Below are 19,233 nucleotides of genomic sequence, written 5' to 3'. Positions count from 1 at the left end.
CTTTACTTGTTCATTCTTGTTCTGAAAACTTTCCATTCTATTATCCAAAGTAAGGTTAGGGAGGGTCTTCTACATGGTGTTTCTGTTGCTAGGGGTGCACCCATTATTACCAATCTTTTCTTTGTGGATGACTACTTTATCTTTTGTAGAGCCTCTCCAACTGAATGCACTATCCTAAAAACTATTATTGAGTCTTTCTCTGAAGCCTCTGGGTAGCCATTAAATGTTGTTAAACCTATTATTTCTTTTAGTAAAAAATGTTCACGGGGAGCTAAGGGAAGTTGTGTGTGTGTTTACTTGGGCATGAGGGAAGGAAATTTGAGTGGTAACTACTTGGGTTTGTTCTCTCTAATTGGTAGAAACAAAAGAGAAATCTTAGTTTCATTCGTAATAAGGTTGTGGGTAGAATTAAGAGTTGGACTGCCAAATTCCTTTCTAGAGCTAGTCGCGAAGTCCTCCTTAAGAATGTCATACAAGCCATCCCATCTTATGCTATGAGTGTTTTTCTTATCCCGGTTGAGTTGGGGAAGGAGATTGGAAAATCATGAATGTTTATTGGTGGGGCTGTGAGGGGGAGAGAAGTAGGGGTATTAGATGGAAGGGTTGGGAAGCTTTATGCAGACCGAAACAGTGGGGAGGCTTGGGTTTTAGGAGGATACATGAGTTGGTTTAATATTGCTCTATTGGGAAAACAAGCGTGTCGATTGATCCATTACCCTGAGTCTCTTCTAGCTAGAGTTTACAAATCCAGATATTACCCAAACCATGACTTTTTTATGCTAAACTTGGCGGGAATCCTTCTTTCATCTGGAGGAGTATCCTTGAGTCCCAGAATGTGATAAGAAGTGGTGTTAGGTGGAGGGTAGGTGATGGTGCATCTATTTCAGTCTGGAATGAACCTTGGTTGCCTAATGATGATTGTCCTTTCATTCGAACTCTTTTGGCAGATTATCTATGTAACACCCCACTTTTCTTAATCTAAATTCTCGAATACTTAACTTAAACGATAACTATACAAGGCAAAGATACGATTAATAACTTAAACAAATCCCAAAAGAGGTGTCACCGCCACAATCACCACGCACGATAACTGCACAGGCTAGGAAAAGATTCTAAGGGTGTGTTTGGTTGGTGGGTTTTGCCCATAGGAATGGGTATGAAAGTGATTGTTGTTGTTTGGTTGATAGGTTTTTAGAACACTACTATGGGTTTTGAATACCCCATCAATTGAAAAACTCATACCCAAATAAAATAAGGGTTTCATTCCTTTATTCATTCTCAAGCACTACTATTAGTAACTATTCCCATTCCACCCTACTACCAAACATGTTAAATACTTTCACCAAAATCCATTACCATTACCAAGTATTTGATACACATTCAGATTCCGATTCCTATGTGTGAACCAAACACACCCTAACTAAAGTCAAGTTCAACAAACTACAACCAAACTTGGGGAATAACTCCCCGGTGTCCAACACCATCAAAACATCTAAGAACGCGTCTAACCTCCAAAGTCAAAACTAACACAACTGAAACAGAGTTTAAACTAACATCTAGCATCTCTAGGCTACACGCTAATCTAACTCGATCGCGCTCAAGTACTGAGCCCACCTGAAAGGGGTTAACAAACAAGCAAATAGAAAACAACCCGTTAGCACGAATGCTAAGTATAACTCCACTCAACCATGTAAAGTACTATAGATATACTTTTGGAAAACATTTGGCAATCACACTTAAATCAAATAATTCCACATACTTAAACCATAACTCCATCATACTTAACAATAAGTTCTATATGCTTGCAACCTAATTAACAATTAGGCATGCTTTCATAAGTACTCTGCTTATCATAAATCTCATGCTTTTACAGACACTTCTAAACATAAATCAAACTGATAGATAAGAGATACTTAAACTTTAACAAGCAAACTCATGCTATCAAGTTGATCAATAAACAATAATGCAATATCATACTTCTTCTCAAGCTTTTATACTAAACATGCAAGTCTTGAAAACCATGCAACAAGATAATCATGATGCTTTAAGAATAAGTATATAGATAGATATATATACACACTCTCTCTTTTGTATCAAGGAACACTTGTTCTGTGGAGGTTTCTTGTTGAGTCACAATGACTCGTTTTTCTCTTCTTTCACTTGAGTTTCTTGACTCGCTTTCTTTCTTTCTTTCTTTACTCGTGGGCAAGGTAGGAACTTTACCACAATGTGAACGGACATATTTGGGCTTAGCATCTAGTCGGCCTAATACTCATCTCGCCCACAGAAGTTTCTCATTAAAAAAAAAAAAAAAAAAAAAAAAAAAAAAACCTTTATTCATTCTCAATCCAATTTCCGTGTTTAAACCAAACACACCCTAAGTATTCAAGACACCAAATTTAAGAGTAAAGTATTAATTTCTTTATGTTGGCACCTTAAAGCCATTGATCTCACTATAAATAATAAGCAGTTCGCGTGCTTAGTGTAAACCCAACCTTAGCTCAGTTGGTAGAGCGGAGGACTGTAGTGAGTGCTGTTAATCCTTAGGTCGTTGGTTCAAATCCGGCAGGTTGGATTTTGGTTTTTGTATATATTTTCGTTCATACTATTAAAACACAAATATCGCTGTTGCCGGGGATCAAATCCGGGTGACAAGCAGGAATGCTCACCACTATTTGTATATATTTTCGTTCATACTATTAAAACACAAATATCGCTGTTGCCGAGGATCAAACCCGGGTGACAAGCAGGAATACTCACCACTATACTACAACGACTTTTGCTTTTCTCCCCTAAAACCTATGTACATAACTTATTATTATATCTGTTCAAATCTCACATCAAATACCAAGTTCAATCAATACGATATAGTTCATAAAAATGTGGCTAAATGACGTGTATACACTTTTTCTGTTGCACCAAAGAGTCAATTTTGGTTTTTGTATATATTTTCGTTCATACTATTAAAACACAAATATCGCTGTTGCCGGGGATCAAACCCGGGTGACAAGCAGGAATACTCACCACTATTTGTATATATTTTCATTCATACTATTAAAACACAAATATCGCTGTTACCAAGGATCAAACCCAGGTGACAAGCAAGAATACTCACCACTATACTACAACGACTTTTGTTTTTCTCCCCTAAAACCTATGTACATAACTTATAATTATATCTGTTCAAATCTCACATCAAATACCAAGTTCAATCAATACGATATAGTTCATAAAAATGTGGCTAAATGACGCGTATACACTTTTTCTGTTGCACCAAAGAGTCAAATATCCCACTACCGATCATCTAAGCACAAGTTATTTAACTATTATCATTTTGCTTAAAACAATTAAAATTTTCAAATTACGAGTGTACATCATACTACATACTATATCGAAAACTCCATTTCCCCATCTTATCGCATGCGAATTTTAACTTTTGACTCTCAATTTAGAATGTGTTTGGTCGCACAAAAGAATCGGAATCAAAATGGAATCAAATACTTGGTAATGATAGTGAGTTTTGGTGAAAGTATTTTGCATATTTGGTAGTAGGGTAGAATTTACATGATTACCAATATTAATGTTTGGTTATATATGACCCTATAATGAGAATAAAAATTTTAAAAATAAAAAAATAAAAAATTAAGACAATTGATCTTAATACAATGACATTCAAAATACTAAAATGAACAAAAAAAAAAATTAAACCAAAAGTTAAAAAGTATTAATCTAAACTTAAAAATCAAATTACAATAAGATAGAATGGTACTCGTTTTTAATTAATGAATTATATTTTTAATTGTAGTGTAATCAAATCTCATAATTGTGTTTTAAAAACTTGTCAATCAAACACTGATTTTGATTCACATTCCTCTTGTAAATCCATGAACCAAAGATACCCTAGACATTTTGATTGTGTACAGTAACTAACAAAGGTTTCAACGTGTGAACACATAAAAATTATGACTTTACCCTTAAATTTGATAACTGGCCAATAGATTTTCTAATTAAAGTGGATTGAGAATCTCAAAAAATTTTAATAATTAAAGGATTAAATTTTTCTTCAAAACTAATATATATTTTTTTATTAGTATTACATTTTGAGTCACACTTGTGTAAAATCGTCTCATGGATCTTTATTCATGGGATGAGTCGGATCGAGCCAGGTCAACATGCAAAGTACTTATATGCACAAATGTCATACTTATATGCTCAAATGTAATATTAATAAGAAATAATGTGTTTGTTACTTATAAAGGAAAATGTAATACTTTTGAGGAAAAATGCAATAGTTTTACATTTTGATGTAAAAGTATTATATTTTCCATCAAATTTATTACATTTTCCCTAGTAAGTAACGTTGACAAGTAGTATTCATTACTTATAATGTAAAATATAATACTTTTGAGAAAAAATAATACTCTTAAGTCAAAATATAAAAGTATTACATTTTTCCTTAAAAATATTACATTTATCCAATAAGGATCTATGAGACGGTTTCACACAAGTTTTTTTTCAAATGTAATTGATTTTAAAGGTGAGAAGCAAATATGAAAAAAGAATAATCAATATTCAAGGGAATTTTAGTGGAATTGACTCTGAGAATTTTGTATTTGTAGTTTTTATTTTTGTATATATTAGGGGCCGTTCATGCATGGGACAAGATAGGATTGAATCAGTGCATTTTTTGATTGCTTTCTCTTTGTAATCTAGTGGATTTCTTCTTCCATATATGTTTACGCAAATTATTCTGTGGACCCGGATCCACTTTGAAAGGTGGACTCAAATTTCAGTGTTCACAGTTTACATATTAAATGTTCACAATATATCTTTTAATTTTTCACAATTTGTATACTACGAACACACAATTTTAACATATATGTAATTGATTACCTTGTTTTGTATTCACAAGTTCCTTTCAAATACTGCAGTCACACAATGATTTGATGATCATGTATTGTATTCACAAATTCCTTTATACATCTGTTAGGTGTTTTGACTTTAAAACACAATTTATATTCTAAAAGTTCACAATTACAATATAAAAAATACATAATTTATACGTCGTTTAAGATCAGGGTCCACGTTGGTCCATGGTATAACAACTCATGTTTAGGGGTAGTTTAGTACATGCATGAGGCTCCATGGATTAATTGTTCCTGTGCAGTAGTGCCTTGTATGCTTTCATGTTCTAATATAATCCAAAAACTTGGAACTATTCCTCTTCTATCCCTCTCATGGGATTCAGCAATTTCAACCATAGGAATTAGGAACCCCCATTATAATGTTCTCTATTGGCCAATAAGCAACTTGATGCTTTCTTTTTCAGTCAATTTTTTTTTTTTTTAATATTTTGTCTGCATTTCTTTCAGCCAGACCTGCTTTATATATAGTGTATGTGACGGAGATGGTTAACTGCTCTCATTGGGATTTTTATTTTTCAATTCTCTTGACTTTGAAATTCTTTTACTATATATGCTTATTGTGCTTGTAGGATTTAGGGGCATCTAGTTCAAATATAAGAATTGGAATGAAATGTTTAGTACTAGTTGAAATAGGTTTTAGTAAAAATAATGTATTTAGAAAAAAATTTGAATCAGAATGCTAACTACCATGTAGAGGTGGCATCTCGGTTACCATTCTAAATGAGTGGTCATAGGTTCAAACTCTTTTGGTAGGGTATCGTAAAGAATCAATGGTTCAGCATACAGGTTCAAATGCCCGTGCACACAAGGGATCTGCCAACTTTGAACATAATCCCCACACTGCACAAATACTACATCTACAAGCTGCAGCCACCGCCCCATAGAATGCACATATTTAATACTAGCAATGCATAACTTTTACTCTTATTGCCATTTTAGGATATGGGGGCATCTAGTTCAAATATTGGAACTGGAATGAAATATTTACGACTAGTTGAAATAGGTTTTAGTAAAAATAATTTATTTGTTTAGAGATAAATCCTGAAGTAGGGTCATTACTCTTGGATTCTAGACTATAGAGCACTACTTATATAGGTCAAAACCACCCAGGTAACCCACATCTTGAGGGAGGGGAATTGGTGTGTTGACTTTCTTGTTAACACGGGTCATGTTAGCAATTGGAGAACGACGTGGATTGAGGAGCCTCCGGACAAGTAAAAGGATCTCTTAGCCTGTAACATTCAAAGTGTGTCGATTATGATGATCAGATAATATGGCCCCTCCGATGCAGAAGAAAAAAAAAATTAGAATCATTGTTGAAATTATTGTTACTTGTTAGATTAGATATATACAATCTTAAAACTCAAATTGATTTTTTTTTATTTTTTTTTTAAAGTATAGAGCGTTGTGGGCATTGTCGGTTCCACCGAAAGTAAAAAACTTTTTGTGGCGGTGCGCTCGTAACGTGCTACCGGTTCGTGATAATTTGTGGTCCAAGAGAGTGTGGATAGGTGGGGGTTGTCCGATGTGTGGTCATGTTTCGGAAATGATGGAACATCTTTTTTGTGACTGTGCTTTTGCGGAAGGGGTGTGGGGCGATGTGAACATTCGACAAAGGCGAGACATCATCGGTTTTTTAAACCATTCGTTGGGCAGTGCGACTGAGGAGGAAACGGCACGTCTAGCTGCTGCTTTCTGGACAATTTGGCTGTGGCGGAATGATGTTGTTTGGAATAACAAAATTCCGGATGTGGTGAGTGCTCACGACCAAATGCATCGGCAGCGACTTGGCTGGAAGGAGGCATACCGCACCACGGAGCATCCGGCACGCCAAGCAGTTACGTGGAAGCCACCTCCGCGGCATACGGTTAAATGCAACGTAGATGCGGCTTCTTCCGTCGAAGTCGCTAGTTTTGGTGCTGTGGTGCGGGACCATGCCGGTGACTTTGTGGCGGCGAAAAGCGGACGTATCGAGGGGGTCATTGACCCGTATATGGCTGAAGCGATTGGCGTCAAAGAAACGTTGACGTGGCTTAAAGAGCAACATCACAGGAGTATAATAATTGAGTCTAACTGTTTAAGTTTTTGCAATGCTTTTAATTCTAGTACCTTTGATTTGTCTTATGTTGGTTTGATTGTTAAGCAATGTCTGTCGATTGCTAGGGACATAGGGAATGTTAGAGTTACCCATGTCAAGAGATCAGCGAATTGTGTGGCTCATGAGTTAGCTCGGGCAACCGGTTCTACAGCTGCCTTAGGGGTGTGGATTGATATCCCACCAGCTTGTATTGCACGTTTTTTCACTCAGTAATGAACTTCGTTCCGTTTTGTTTGAAAAAAAAAAAATAGAAAATGATTAAGGGATCAAAGTTTGATTTCCCCAACGGTCAATGGCACATGAAAAAAGAAAAAAATTGTACGTTTTGTCCTTAAATTATAAGATAAGTATAAGTTTAGTCCCTAATTATTTTGAGTGGCAAATTTAGTCCTTAATTATTGACAATAGTGTCTATTTTAGTCCTTCTAAGATATATTAAGGACAAAAATTGCAATGTTCAAAAGTGGCTATTTGGTCTTCCAATGGACAAAAATAACTACTTCTTTTATAGTGTACTCAGAGTTTTCACCATCGAATACGGTGACGAATCCCCTCACTGAATTGTCGATACATCTTTTGGGTGAGACATAGGCACACCTTTTGGGTGAGACAATTGGCCTAGAAATTTAAGGTTGTTACATACCCAAAGCCAAAGAGAGTCCCTTTCACTCAACCACACACCCTAGGTTACGACAAATTATTGGTCAACACAGTGTTATGTGGACCATAACAAAAAGTACATTTTTAATATACTAAATGTACATTATTTTTGTACTGAATGTACATTATTCAATATAATGTACACTCAGTACAAAAATAATGTACATCTCCTGAATACAATGTACATTATTTTTGTATTGAACGTACATTATTTTTGTACCGAATATACATTATTTCACAGTATACAAAATATGGTCCACACAACTTGTATGGACCATACTCCCCACAATAATGATTGCCAGGTTACTATTGTAACTAATTAAAAGTCAAATTTACAACTTATTATAATTAGGAATTAAATTATACTTGCTAGTTTAAGACCACCTAAGTTAGTTTAAAATTCATCATGTCCTGCTGGCCTCTGGTAAGGTTGTTGTTGAGGTTTCTGAAGAATGTATTGTACTCCATTCACCAAATCATAAATCATCACACCCACCTTCCCTCCAACCCAACTACCTAGCATGCTTCCAACAAAGTATCCAACCCTTCTGTAGCTCTTCTCGCCTAGAAACCCGACCAAATACGTGCCAACCAATGTACCCGAGCTTCTTACGAGCCCTTCCGTTATTGAGCCCCTGAAGTAAAACGTTTCGAAAAGATCCCATCCCGAAGAGACAATGGGGCCAAGGATATGCTCGGCTTGGCGCGATGCCACTTTGGTTGCTTTTGCCGCCGCTTTCTGGGCTTCTTTAGTTGCATCTTTGGCGGTCATCCCTTGAGATACAGCCTCGGCCAGTGCACCTTCCTTTGCGAGATGGCTTGCTATCTCGGCGTGAGTGGTTTTGATGCTATAAATGTAACTCTTTACGCCCTCCTTCACCATGCATGCCACGGTTCCAGTGCCACCATCTAAACAGTCCATGATACCAAACTGCCCGCTTTTGGATGCAGCCTCTTTGCCAACCATCTCTCGACATTTCTCAGCTGTTATAACGGCATAAGGTACAAAAGAGATGAAAGGAACAATTACAAGGCCAATAAATGCAAGAAAATCAAGGGAAGACCTCATAAATATGTATTATTATAAGGAACAGCAAACAATATATTTTGAAACCGATCTATCCCTGCTACTTTCTCATCCCCTAACACCCCCTCCCACGAAACAAAAGAGTATTTATTCTCACTGCATGTGATTATGGCGTGAATCGATAGGATCCAACACTTTTGTAAAGAACACCCTAGTCTGGAATGAATCAAAGGAGAAGTAACGTACCCGCAATCCAAGCAAGAGATCCCCTCGAGAATGATAGGGAGAGACAAGTGTTTCAAGGTAAAATTGAAAAGAAACAAAATCCTTCTTTAATAAGTTAGAAGATCCAACAAATAATACAAGTTTTGGAAACAAACTCATTATTTAACAAGTCAAAAGATCAGAAAAACAAAATAATAATACAATAAGTTTTGGAAACAAAGTCATTACTATGCATGCTGTATGGACATCAGCACATGGTCTTAATTAGGAGGAACGTAACAGGGCCTGGTTTAGAGGAATACTATGTGTGGTTGCCGTGATTTTGATACATGGGAGATACAGTTTGCTATAGAACCGTACAGCAATAGATGGAGAAAAATTAACAATGGATGTTTGGATACCTAAACAGTCGGTGAAGGTCAAGGATGACACTTAGGAACTGACTAATGTCTGATTTGTGGCCAGGAGGGTGAAGGCCAACTAAGAGAACGAGGTACTGACTAGCACGGCACATAAGGCTAAGGACCCCAGTCCCACTTACAACACGTACCTATAGGATTTTGGAAAGAAACCGAAGCCTAATATGCTCAATGCTCTAAGGAAAGTTGGCCACGGAATGCTAAACCTTGGAGGGCCAACCAGATAGCTACAAGGCCAACCCTCCCTGGTTGTGCCACTATGACAGTTTGTGGCTAAGATGGAGATCGATTGAGTGTATATTCATTATGTTTGGGCAGTGGACACAGTGTCAGGACGTATTCTTTTTTGGGTAACGAAGGAAACCGCAGCCACTATCCGAGGGTGTGAACGGGGTAAACCCCGCCTTTTGATCCTAGCCGGTAAAAGACTAAACCAGATTAGGTTGCCCATAACTGACCGGCTCAAACCAAGGGGGCTACAATTCGAACTCGTGACCTTGGATCACCAATCTAAGTAAAATCATTACAACATTTCAACTGCAAACGCACAACTTACCCCAAATTCCTAGTCCTCTAACTTTATCCACAGCTTAAACCTTCTATAATCAATGAAATTGCAAAAGATTGGATTTTTCCCCTCAAAAAATCCAAACAAATCAACAAAAATAATCCGAAACCAAAGCTCCAACGGTGTACTCCGACATCAAAAGCCAAGAAATCCAACAAACTACTCGGTCACATTTATCCAGACAAATACAATATCACACAGAAAAGAGAAAATTTCAATTTTAGTCATATGACTATAGGGGCTTTGTTAATTTTAGCACCTGACTTCTAAAAGTGTTAATTTAGTACCTTGAGTATGTAATTTTTGTCAATTTTAGTCACTTCAGCCAAAATATCGGCCAAATTTCGCCTGAAAAAAGACAATTTTACCAAACTTCAAAAGGCGATTTTGCCCCTCAAATTATAGACTAAATGAAGGATTAAGTTTTTCCGGCGAAATTTGGCCGACAATTTAACCGGAGTGACCAAAATTGATAAAAATTGCATACTCAAGGTACTAAATTGACACTTTTGAAAGTCAGGTGCTGAAATTAACAAAGCCCCTATAGTCATATGACCAAAATTGAAATTTTCTCACACAGAAAATAAGAAAAAGCTCGAGTTTTTTTTGTTTTTTTGTTTTTTTTTCTCCAATCAAATAATACGTATAAATCAGAATTTGAGAAGATGGAACCAAAGGTGTTTACCGGCGGTGCTGAGACCGTAGATGGCCACAAGGGCGAGTAGGAAATGAACCCTTTTCTTCTTCGTCATTCTTAGCTTCTACTCACTACGAATCTTGAAAGGCTTGTGATTGAAATGTGAAGGGCAATCGATTTGATTGAATAACAATCAATTAAAAAAATCATCGTTTTATTTCTTACAAAACAAATACACAGAAGGAAACAATCTGTAGTTGTTTCAGTTACAACAACGTTCAACCAGAGAGTTCAAAGGATTTAGCAATAAACGAGGGAGACCGTAGAAAGATTGGGTTGTTAAGTAGTTCCTCAAATATTTTCTTTTCAACCCCTATGCTTTTCAATAATAACAAAACCTTTCCTTGTTCATAAATACTTCATAAATCCTCCATTGTCCATTGGTGGTCCGGTACATAGGGGTGGGCACATGTTAGGTTCGGGTTCGATCCTATCATAATTAGCCAACAAAAAAAAAAAGAAAAAATTGGGTTTAGATTTTTCAAGCTTGAAAACTGAATCGAAATATAGAGATAGTGCATAGGGGTGGGCACATGTTAGGTTCGGGTTCGATCCTATCATAATTAGCCAACAAAAAAAAAAAAAGAAAAAATTGGGTTTAGATTTTTCAAGCTTGAAAACTGAATCGAAATATAGAGATAGTGCATCGGGTTTGGATAGTTCGGACTTGTTTTAAATCAGGTTCGGATTGACTAAATTTGAAATTTTTTAGGCAGAAAACTTTTAATAGCCACGTACTTGTTATGTTATGTCCTTTAATAGACAATTAGTTTTCAATTTATTAGAAGTTGACATTGACAATTTATAGTTTGGATATTACGTTTGGATCTTCGGACGATTTCGAAATAAACATCCTTTACCCGAGACCATAACTGATTATTATTTAAATTAAAATATTTTTTAAAAATTATTATTTAAATTTAAAAAAAAAAAAAAAAAAAAAAAAAAAAAAAAAAAAAACAGATCGTCTTCGCCAGAGACGAAGAAACCTTCTTGATCTCTAGCCGGAGACGAAGAGTCCCTTCGTCTCCGGAAGAGTTTCTTTGTCTCTGGCGGAGAAAATCTCTTTTATTATTATTATTTTAAATAATAATTTTTAAAAATTATTTTAAATTAGGGTGACCTGTTAAAAATCCGAAAAACTTACAAATTAGACTAATTTGCATGAAATTGATTAGTTTAGGGATGTAATTGTGACCTTTTTAGGTTCAGTAGCCTAATTGCATTATTATGTGCAGTTTGATGACTTATTTAACCCTTATTCCTTTCAAATTTAACCCCATTTTATTGAACATGATCCGAACTTTCGCAATTCGGGTCGAACCCAATTAAATTTTGAGTTAAATCTCAAATATGCTCACCCTTATCTATAGTTCTATACAAAGTACAAACCTCTAGGTTTGACTGATAGAATTACTTAGTTTTGTACAACTTTGATATCTGCACATAGGCAGATAAACTAATATAATCTAACATGGGTTGAGTTTGTCCAAAATCGACTCACCCAAAAGTGCATACACAAGAGTGCAATTGTTAGAATCACTGACTCGTCAAAAAAGATCTTTTGCATGAGATTCGAAATAGAGAAATTGAAAATTGAGATACAAACAAAGAAAATCGTCTTTTATCTTTAGCAACATTATTTTTAAAACCTTTATTCATTCTCATTTCAATTCGCATGTTTAAACCAAACACACCCTAAGTATTCAAGACACCAATTTTAAGAGTAAAGTTTTAATTTTCCTTATGTTGGCACCTTGAAGCCATTGATTGGAGATAAATAATAACCAGTTCGTTGGCAAACTATAAACCCGACCTTAGCTCAGTTGGTAGAGCGGAGGACTGTAGTGAGTGCTGTTAATCCTTAGGTCGCTGGTTCGAATCCGGCAGGTCGGAATCTTCTTTTGGTATATATTTTTGTTCATACTTAAAACAACAAAACAAAACTCGCCGTTGCCGGGGATCGAACCCGGGTCACCCGTGTGACAGGCGGGAATACTCACCACTATACTACAACGACTTTTGCTTTAACCCTTGAAAACCAAATACATACCTTATAAATATTTCTGTTCAAATCTTACATCAAATACCAAGTTTATTTAAGACGATATAGTTCATAAAAATGTGGCTAAAGGACGTGTATATTCTTTTGCAGCTCAAAGAGTCTTTCTCTTTAGCGACATTATGCTATGCGGTAAATTTAGTGGCGATATAAGTAAATACTGGGAAAAAATAGAGAATACGTACGCATATACACCAATAATACTGATTAGAATAATAATAATAATTAACTAATCCTTAATGCAATTATTAACTAATTATTAGTAATGATCAGTGCAATTAAATATAAAATCAATTATTAAAGTAATGATTAGTAATTATAATGTAGGATAGAAAAGAATAAAAATGAAACAGATAGAGCTGTCAATGCGGGCTGGCGGGACGGGGCGGGTCAAAGCCCGCCTTTTGACGGGGCGGACTAAAAAGCCCGCCAAGAATACGGGCCCATGGAGGGGCAGCCCGCCCCGCGAGCCCCCGCCAAGCCCGCCTATATATATATATATTTTTTACAGCATGTGTGAATGTGTGATTGTGATGTGTCCCTACTCCCTAATTCCTAACATCTAGTAAACTAGTTAAAACAACATAAATTAGTTCATAGACACCAAATCACCAATAGCCCAAAACATAAAAATTCAACATAAATACATAATAGAGTCATAGTCTCATAGAGTCATAGAGAGTTAAAAATTACAAAACATAAATACTTAACTACATAAGTTCATAGCATTCAAAAAAAAAAACTACATAAGTTCATAAATTCATAAATCATAAGTCAATTACATCATTCAAACATTCATATCTTCTACATCTTCATCTTCATTTTCATCATTGTCATCAACAAGATTAACAATATTTGAATCTTCAAAGGACAAATTTGATGTTGAACTTGAACTGCCTTCAGTATCTACTTAAAAATTCAACATAATAGAGAGTTAAATATTAAATTACAATACACCAAAATAATAAAATAAAACTACTTAAAATATAATCAAATATTTCATATTTTCATTATTTTATAGACAAATATAATAACTTACCATTACCAATAGCATAGCCATGCAACCAATTTCTTGTGCAAATAAGTGCTTGCACTTTTTCAGGCAAAATACAACTCCTATACTTGGTGAGCACACGAGCACCAATAGAGAATGCCGACTCCGATGCAACAGTAGTAATTGGGATAGCCAAAACATCTCGTGCCATCAATGCAAGTGCAGGATATCTATGCATACGTTCTTTCCAATAATCCAAGATATTCAAATCATCGTAGTATGCATATTCAAGTTTGGGCTCCTCCAAATAAATTTCCAATTGCAACAGTTTGGCGGCCAGTTAAAGGAATGATGGCAAAGGAGATAGCATCAAATCTTTTTATGTTCCAGTTTTTCCACGAAAAGGATATTCGCAGAGTGCTCGATGTAGGGCCCTGGTCATTTGATCAACACCTCCTCGTTCTGCGTCAAATCCAGGAGAACGACTCTCCCTTTGATGTTGATCTCTCTAGAGCCGAGTTTTGGATACAAATTCATAAAATACCTAAAAGGTTGGTGAACCTCAAGATGGCAGAGTTCATAGCTTCTCAACTGGGGGAGTACGTAAAGGCGGATCTCGCTAACTACGATGGTACCTGGATTGAGTTCATAAGACTAAGAGTCCGCATTGATGTCTCGAAGCCTCTTCGCCAAAGAATCAAAATAAAGAATGGAGTGGGGGAAGTTCTAACTCTGGAGTGTAAGTATGAGAGACTCCCAACCTTTTGTTTCTTCTGCGGTTTGATTGGGCACAGTGAGAGTTTCTGCATTAAAGAATTTGACTCTAATGGAGATGTGACAACCAGAGCTTATGGCCCCGAACTCAGAGCTGTCAGCAGAAGACAAAACTCACAAGCCAACAGATGGCTTCTTTCTCAACGGCCGGAACGGAGCACCAAGCCGGTAAGCAAGTCGACGGCTTCCTCCAACCCTGATCACCACCAGGCGGGAAACTCTAGGTACGAGGTACCCAGTGGGCAAAAGGAATATGGCCATGGTCCTTACCCTCCGGTTAATGTTCAGACTGATAACATGCAGACGCAGATGACAGAGCCCAGTCATGAAAAGAATAATGCATTCAATGCCGCGTCCTCTACAGTTGGAGCTAGTACACAAAGTCAACAGCTATTCGTTGGGCAGGCACATCTGGCTTTCAACAAGGTTATTAACCCCTCCCAATCTAGTACTCTTATGGGCCTCGAACAAAACTTCCAGCCCAATACGACAGGCCCACTCGTGGGGTATCAATATCATGCTGCTCTATCCACCGAGCCTGATCAAAGGAAGAAGAGAAAAGGGCCGGAAATCTCTGACCCAGCTCATGATATGAATATGCTCACTCTTGTTGTTAACCCGGATCTCTCAAAAAACCTGTTAGAGGCGGGACCTGCGGAGCAGGCCAGCCTAACTCAATGAGTTTCATATCTTGGAACTGTCGGGGGCTTGGCAACCTCACGACAGTTCAAGTTCTGGTGGACATGGTCCACTCTAAAAAGCCGGTTCTCTTGTTTTTAATGGAAACGAAACTTGGTTCAGTTCAGTTAGAAGGCATAAGGAAAAAATTGAATTTTGATAATGTGGTCACAGTGGATAGTGATGGCCTAAGTGGAAGCCTAGCATTGTTTTGGAATAAAGCTTTGGATGTTGATATTATGGACAGTTCCTTCAATTTTATTGACGCCAAAATTAAGACATGTTCTTCTCCCTCCACCTGGCGTTTCACTGGATTCTACGGGAATCCAAAAAGACATAGAAGGAAGATCTCTTGGAACCTCCTCAAACAGCTCTCTATGGTATCTTCTCTTCCCTGGATGCTAATGGGTGATTTCAATGATATTCTGACTCCTGAAGAGAAAATTGGTGGTGCATGTCAACTGCAATGGCTTATGCAAGGTTTCAAAGAGGCAATAGTATTCAGTGGTCTTCGAGATTATCCTTTCAAAGGTTACCAATACACTTGGGAAAAAGGCAGAGGCTCTAATCGCTGGATTAGGGAAAAGCTCGACCGAATCCTTGTTAATAATGCTTGGATTGACAAATTTGAAGGTGCTAAAGCTGAGTCCTTCGAGGCACCTAATAGTGACCATATTCCTCTCGCGATTTGGCCTGTCACAGCAGTTAGAACAAGGAAGCGTAGAAGTTTTAAATTTGAAAACTATTGGCTCAAAGAGGATCGGTGCCGTGAGATTGTTCATCAATGTTGGTCTAACTCTCAGGGTCTTCAGCTGTGTTCAAGATTTGAGATATGCAGCCACGAGATTTGGAAATGGGGCAAGGACCAAAATATGAACATGCAACCCCAAATCGACAATATTAAGAGGCGCCTGGATTTTCTTAGACCAAGAACGGATGCCCGGAGCATCCAAGAATTTGCTACAGCCCAGTCCCAATTTCTAAGCATTCTGGAAAGACAAAACCAATTTTAGAAGCAGAGGGCAAAGCTTTACTGGTTCAAGGGAGGTGACAACAACACGAGATTTTTCCATAATGCAGTCAATCAGAGAAGGAGGAATAATGAGATTCTCAAACTTCGCGATCAACACGGCAACTGGGTTCCTCAAGGCTCTGGTCTGGATTCTCTGGTAAGGGATTATTTTACAAAAATCTTTTCCTCTGATGCTGGCAATAGTGATCCCGTTTTGAATTGTATTAATTCTAGTATTACCAGCTCTCAAAATAATATGTTGCTGAGAAGTTTTACTATATCTGAAATCAAAAAAGCAGTGTTTGGCATGCATCCGGACAAGAGCCCGGGTTATGACGGTTTTAATCCGGGGTTTTTTCAATCTTATTGGGATATTTTATGTGATAGTCTTGTTGATTTTTGCAATGATTTTCTGAGGTCGGGTAAGCTTCCAAAGGACATAAACATAACCCAGATTGTTTTAATCCCCAAAAAATCCACCCCAGAAACCATGGCCGACCTTAGGCCAATTGCCTTATGCTCAGTTGCTTGCAAAATCCTTGCTAAGGCCTTGGCAAACAGACTAAAAGGGTTATTGAATGATCTAGTTTCTGAGAACCAAGGTGTTTTGTCCCAGGCAGGTTAATTACCGACAATATAATGATTGCTTTTGAAATGCAACATTATATGAAACGTAAAACCCAGGGGAAAAATGGATTAGATGCCCTCAAATTGGATGTTAGTAAGGCTTATGACAGGTTAGAATGGCCCCTTCTGCGTAATATCATGTTTAAAATGGGCTTTGATGCACGATGGATCAATTTAATCATGGAATGCGTCTCCTCTGTGAGCTATTTTGTGTTGAATAAAGGGCAGGAAATTGGACCCATTATACCACATAGAGGCTTAAGGCAAGGAGACCCTATCTCTCCTTATTTGTTTATTTTGGTGGCTGAGGGCTTTAGTGCTATGATCAGGGATTATGAGAGAAGGGGCAGTCTTCATGGGTTCACAGTGGCCAGAAATGCACCTTCCATCAGTCACTTATTTTTTGCCGATGATAGTTTTATTTTTTTCAAGGCATCTGTGGAGGAAGCATCTAATATGAAACAACTTCTTCTTGATTATGAGAGGGCTTCTAGTCAAAGTATTAATCTGACCAAATCATCCTTGGCTTTCAGTAAGAACACACCAGATTCTGTGCGAGACCAGCTAAGCTCTATTTTGGGCATTCATTGCAGTGGGAATAATGGTAACTACCTTGGTCTCCCTATGATCATAGGTAGAAATAGGACTGAAATTCTGAAATTCATCAAGCAACGCATTGTGAGCCGTATTCATGGTTGGAACCACAGATTCATCTCCAAAGCAGGGAGAGAGATCCTCTTGAAATCTGTTCTTCAAGCTCTCCCATCTTATGCCATGGGGGTTTTCTTTCTGCCCAAAGGTTTGATACAAGCAGTGGAGAATACTATGAACTCCTATTGGTGGAAAGGTGGTGGCAACAACAGTACAGCCATCAATTGGAAGAATTGGAAGTCCCTTTGTACTCCAAAGAAATGGGGAGGGCTCGGATTCCGGAATCTACATGATTTTAACCTTGCTCTTCTTAGCAAACAAGCTTGGAAACTAATCATGGATCCCAGCTCCTTGGTCTCAAAAATTTACAAAGCGAGATATTATCCTAACTCTTCTTTTCTTGAAGCTAATGTAGGTGCCAACCCGTCTTTCATTTGGAGTAGCTTGATGGCTACTCAAGACATCATACGAAAACATTCAAGATGGAGGATAGGCAACGGAGCTCAGACTCGTATTTGGAGAGACAATTGGCTTCCGGATATCAATAATCCAAAAATTATGTCGTTTCCCTTCCCTTTCATGGAAAATTCCAAGGTGGAAGACCTCATTGATCCCGTTACTTGTGGCTGGGACGAGAACTCCATTCGGGAAATCTTCAATACCAGAGACGCAGATTTAATTATGAAGATACCTCTATCCAACCAACCAGTACAAGATAAAGTCATCTGGGGACCCGAAGACAATGGCAAGTTCTCGGTCAAGAGCTGTTACAAAGCAATTGGTGGTGAGCTGAGGGAGGAGGATATCAAGCACTGGAGCAGACTATGGAAGTGTAAAATCCCCCCTAAAGTCAAGACTTTCTTATGGCAGGCATGTAGTTCGTGTCTTCCCACCAAAGACAGATTGATGCAGAGGCATATCAACTGCGGAGCAAATTGCAACCTGTGTAGCAATGGCAGCGAAACCATTCTCCATCTTTTTGCCGAGTGTAGCTACGCCAAGTCTTGCTGGAGTCATCTCAAGTTTCCATCTCTTCATCTTGCTGTAGATAGCTTCCAGTTGTGGGTGAGCAATGCACTAGATATCTTATCTGAGGATAATTTCTGTACCTTAGCTATGGTCTGTTGGAATCTTTGGAGTCTAAGGAACAACATCATATGGAACAATCTCCCCATTGAGCCGGCTAGCAGTCTGATAAACAGATCACAGTCCTACTATTCTGCATGGTTAGCAGCAACCACAGAAGGCCCTCATAATCAGAGAGGTGTTGTGCCAAAGGATAGGTGGACTAAGCCTATGCAAGGTTTTATGAAGCTAAATGTTGATGCAGCTATTAACGCCGATAGTGGTTGTATGGGTTTTGGCTGTGTTTTAAGGGATGATCACGGACAGTTCGTGGCTGCAAGAGGAGCTCATTGGAGAGGAATCTTTTCATCTAAAGAAGCCGAAGCAGTGGCTATCCGTGAATCGCTTTCCTGGCTCAAATCTTTTAATGCCGACAACATTATCATTGAGTCCGACTCCTTACAAGTTGTTCAGAGCCTCAATTCTGAGATTGGAGTTTCTTCCTTTCATTTAATTCTAGATGACATCAAAAACTTAATGAGTTGCTTTGCTCGTTGTAGTTTATCTTTTATTAGGCGATCTGCGAACCAGACGGCCCATCTGTTAGCAAGGCAGTCTGTTTCTTTGTCTGGTTGCCCGGAGTGGTTCACGAACCCTCCTCCTATCATTTGTAATTCCCTTCTTTCGGATTTGAATTAATGCATCTATTGTTTGGGTTCAAAAAAAATAAATAAATAAATAAATTTCCAAT

At 37.6% G+C, this 19,233-nt stretch overlaps 2 protein-coding genes and 3 non-coding genes across 5 annotated transcripts; 3 read left to right on the top strand and 2 right to left on the bottom strand.

Annotated features, from left to right (window-relative positions):
- The first annotated feature begins 2,490 nt into the window (after positions 1-2,490).
- TRNAY-GUA lies at positions 2,491-2,575 on the top strand. The gene is given in 2 exon segments: positions 2,491-2,527; positions 2,540-2,575. It is a non-coding gene; the product is annotated as a tRNA-Tyr (tRNA).
- A 3,896-nt stretch (positions 2,576-6,471) lies between these two features.
- Positions 6,472-7,236, top strand: LOC109181291. Its single transcript, XM_019331042.1, has one exon. The coding sequence runs from the start codon at positions 6,472-6,474 to the stop codon at positions 7,234-7,236; it is 765 nt and encodes a 254-aa protein (XP_019186587.1).
- Positions 7,237-7,971: 735 nt separating this feature from the next.
- On the bottom strand, positions 7,972-10,913 carry LOC109181338. Its single transcript, XM_019331089.1, has 2 exons — positions 10,608-10,913; positions 7,972-8,667 (listed from the first exon to the last, which is right to left on the bottom strand). The coding sequence occupies exons 1-2, from the start codon at positions 10,672-10,674 to the stop codon at positions 8,078-8,080; spliced, it is 657 nt and encodes a 218-aa protein (XP_019186634.1). The 5' UTR covers positions 10,675-10,913; the 3' UTR covers positions 7,972-8,077.
- A 1,517-nt stretch (positions 10,914-12,430) lies between these two features.
- TRNAY-GUA lies at positions 12,431-12,515 on the top strand. The gene is given in 2 exon segments: positions 12,431-12,467; positions 12,480-12,515. It is a non-coding gene; the product is annotated as a tRNA-Tyr (tRNA).
- A 52-nt stretch (positions 12,516-12,567) lies between these two features.
- On the bottom strand, positions 12,568-12,639 carry TRNAD-GUC. The gene has a single exon. It is a non-coding gene; the product is annotated as a tRNA-Asp (tRNA).
- Between the last annotated feature and the right edge of the window lie 6,594 nt (positions 12,640-19,233).

Source organism: Ipomoea nil, unplaced genomic scaffold (assembly GCF_001879475.1).
Source record: "Ipomoea nil cultivar Tokyo-kokei standard unplaced genomic scaffold, Asagao_1.1 scaffold1043, whole genome shotgun sequence".
Lineage (NCBI taxonomy): Eukaryota > Viridiplantae > Streptophyta > Magnoliopsida > Solanales > Convolvulaceae > Ipomoea > Ipomoea nil.
The sequence above is the reverse complement of the archived record's forward strand: the minus strand, read 5'-3'. Positions and strand labels throughout refer to the sequence as shown.